Source organism: Palaemon carinicauda, chromosome 4 (genome assembly GCF_036898095.1).
Source record: "Palaemon carinicauda isolate YSFRI2023 chromosome 4, ASM3689809v2, whole genome shotgun sequence".
NCBI lineage: Eukaryota > Metazoa > Arthropoda > Malacostraca > Decapoda > Palaemonidae > Palaemon > Palaemon carinicauda.
In genome coordinates this window covers 31,513,365-31,515,280 of record NC_090728.1, presented here as the reverse complement: position 1 = coordinate 31,515,280, position 1,916 = coordinate 31,513,365, and the positions used below count along the sequence as shown (strand labels likewise).

General features: G+C 43.9%; 1 protein-coding gene across 1 annotated transcript; it reads right to left on the bottom strand.

The window, feature by feature from the left end:
• Positions 1-463: 463 nt before the first annotated feature.
• LOC137639343 (uncharacterized) lies at positions 464-1,477 on the bottom strand. The gene has a single exon (XM_068371622.1). The coding sequence runs from the start codon at positions 1,475-1,477 to the stop codon at positions 464-466; it is 1,014 nt and encodes a 337-aa protein (XP_068227723.1).
• Between the last annotated feature and the right edge of the window lie 439 nt (positions 1,478-1,916).

Here is a 1,916-nt window from a genome sequence, read left to right as displayed (position 1 = left end):
TAGAAGAGCTATTTACCATAGCTAAGAGTTTCTTCTACTTATACCAAGAGGAAAGTGGCCACTGAACAATTCCTGTGCAGTAGTTAACCACTTAAGAACAGCAAAGATGAAAAATACCCAGAACATATAAGATTAGAGGGATAAAACTTCGATCTAGAATCGATGCACCACACAGGACAGCAAGGCGTAAGAAAACTTTGATATAAGCAATCAAAGAAAATAGTAGTCATAAAAAAAGAAAAAGTACTGGCATTTGGTTGAGCCAGTGTTTGCTGACTCGTAAGCCCTCCCCCCACGACAAGGGAGCCAGTATTGGGAGGGAAAAACCCCCGGAGAAGTCGGAATTCTCCCCTTTCAAAAGTGTTATTCCTAGATTATTAATTTCACAGGAAATTAATAAGCTAAGAAAGTTCCTCACAAATAAAACTACTACTTGAAATAAAGCCCAAACTAAATATTCCCCCTACAGACCGTAGTAACAGTCCACTACCTTATCATAAAGATTACAAAGGAACTGAACAAACCTGTTACCACTCTTCCCTACCTGCTGTCCATCTTGCAACATCCTCAAAGTCCTGCCCAATTCCTCCAGAGATGGACGCCGCTTTACGTTTCTACACAAGCTCCTGCTGACGAGCTTCTTCAGAACCTGGTTTTCTCCATAGCCAGGTATTTCCTCCATCAGCTTCCCAAAGGAGAAGATGTCAGTCTCTGGACTTGTTGGTCCACAATCCCTGCTGAGCAATGGATCGTAATGGTAGTCCTCGAAGTTCTTGATCGGTCTTGGGAACAGTCTCCTTCCGAAGGGCAAACAAAAACCAAAATCAATTATAGTGGCCACTGGGTCTTCTGGGCACACACTCTCTTCAATCATGACATTGCTAGCATGCAAGTCATTATGACCAACTCCAGTCTTGTGGATGTCCCCAAGAATCTTCGCCACCTTAGCCAGCACACCAGAAATCCTGTGCACATCATCTGCGTATTTACGCATATACTGACCCAGAGTGTAGCCGCCATTGTAAGACATGGCAATGGCCACGTCAGTCTTCGTGTCACGCCGTCCATACACAACTGGAACTCCTTCAATTCCTTCCAGCTTCTCCAAACATTCTGCTTCTTTGAAGAAATCTTCTCTTTGTGAAAGTCCATTGTTCTTCAAGACCTTCAGCACACCATCTATCCAGACTCGTTTACATCTGATCTTGCATCTGAAGGCTTTTCCATACGAGCCTTCTCCAAGGAGTCTTTCTGTCCTGATATCACTCCGCTTCAGCCTCCTGTGAGGGTCACTTGCGGGTTCCAGCTTCACTTTCTTTGGGGACATCCCTGACTCTTCATCCGTCAGCTTCCTCTTCCTACCAGCTTCAGCAATTCCTACTTCTGTTTTCTTCTCGGCGCCAAGTCTTCTTTTCTTCGGGGAGTTCCCTCTTCGTCCATCCCCATCCAGAACTTTCCTCTTCAGAGTCCCAGGCATCGTTGCTTCTATTGAGAACTAGGTCCGCCAAACTTACCTTATGCACAAAGGACCTTCCAAGACTTACCTGCAGTTCTCAATGAGCGTGGCACCCGAATACCCATCTTTATATACCCTAGGTTGAGATATTTTTCCGATTTTTCAATTTTTCAAATTTCAAAAATCATTTTTCAAATTTCACGACAATCTTTCAAACTTCCCCACTCATCTTTATACTACTTCCTTTCTTCGTTTCTCGTTCTTTCTTCAGCCCTGTCGTCTGAATCTTTCCTTCTCTCTCTCTCTCTCTCTCTCTCTCTCTCTCTCTCTCTCTCTCTCTCTCTCTCTCTCTCTCTCTCTCTCTCTCTCTCTCTCTCTTTCTCATTTCTTCTTTCTTTCTTCTTGCCCATCGTCTTCTGCCTTTTTCCTTTCCCTCTTTCTCTATGTCGTATGTACATAC

Coding starts and splice junctions, on each gene's coding strand:
- LOC137639343 (XM_068371622.1), bottom strand. CDS start 1,477: ATGCCTGGGACTCTGAAGAGGAAAGTTCTGGATGGGGATGGACGAAGA.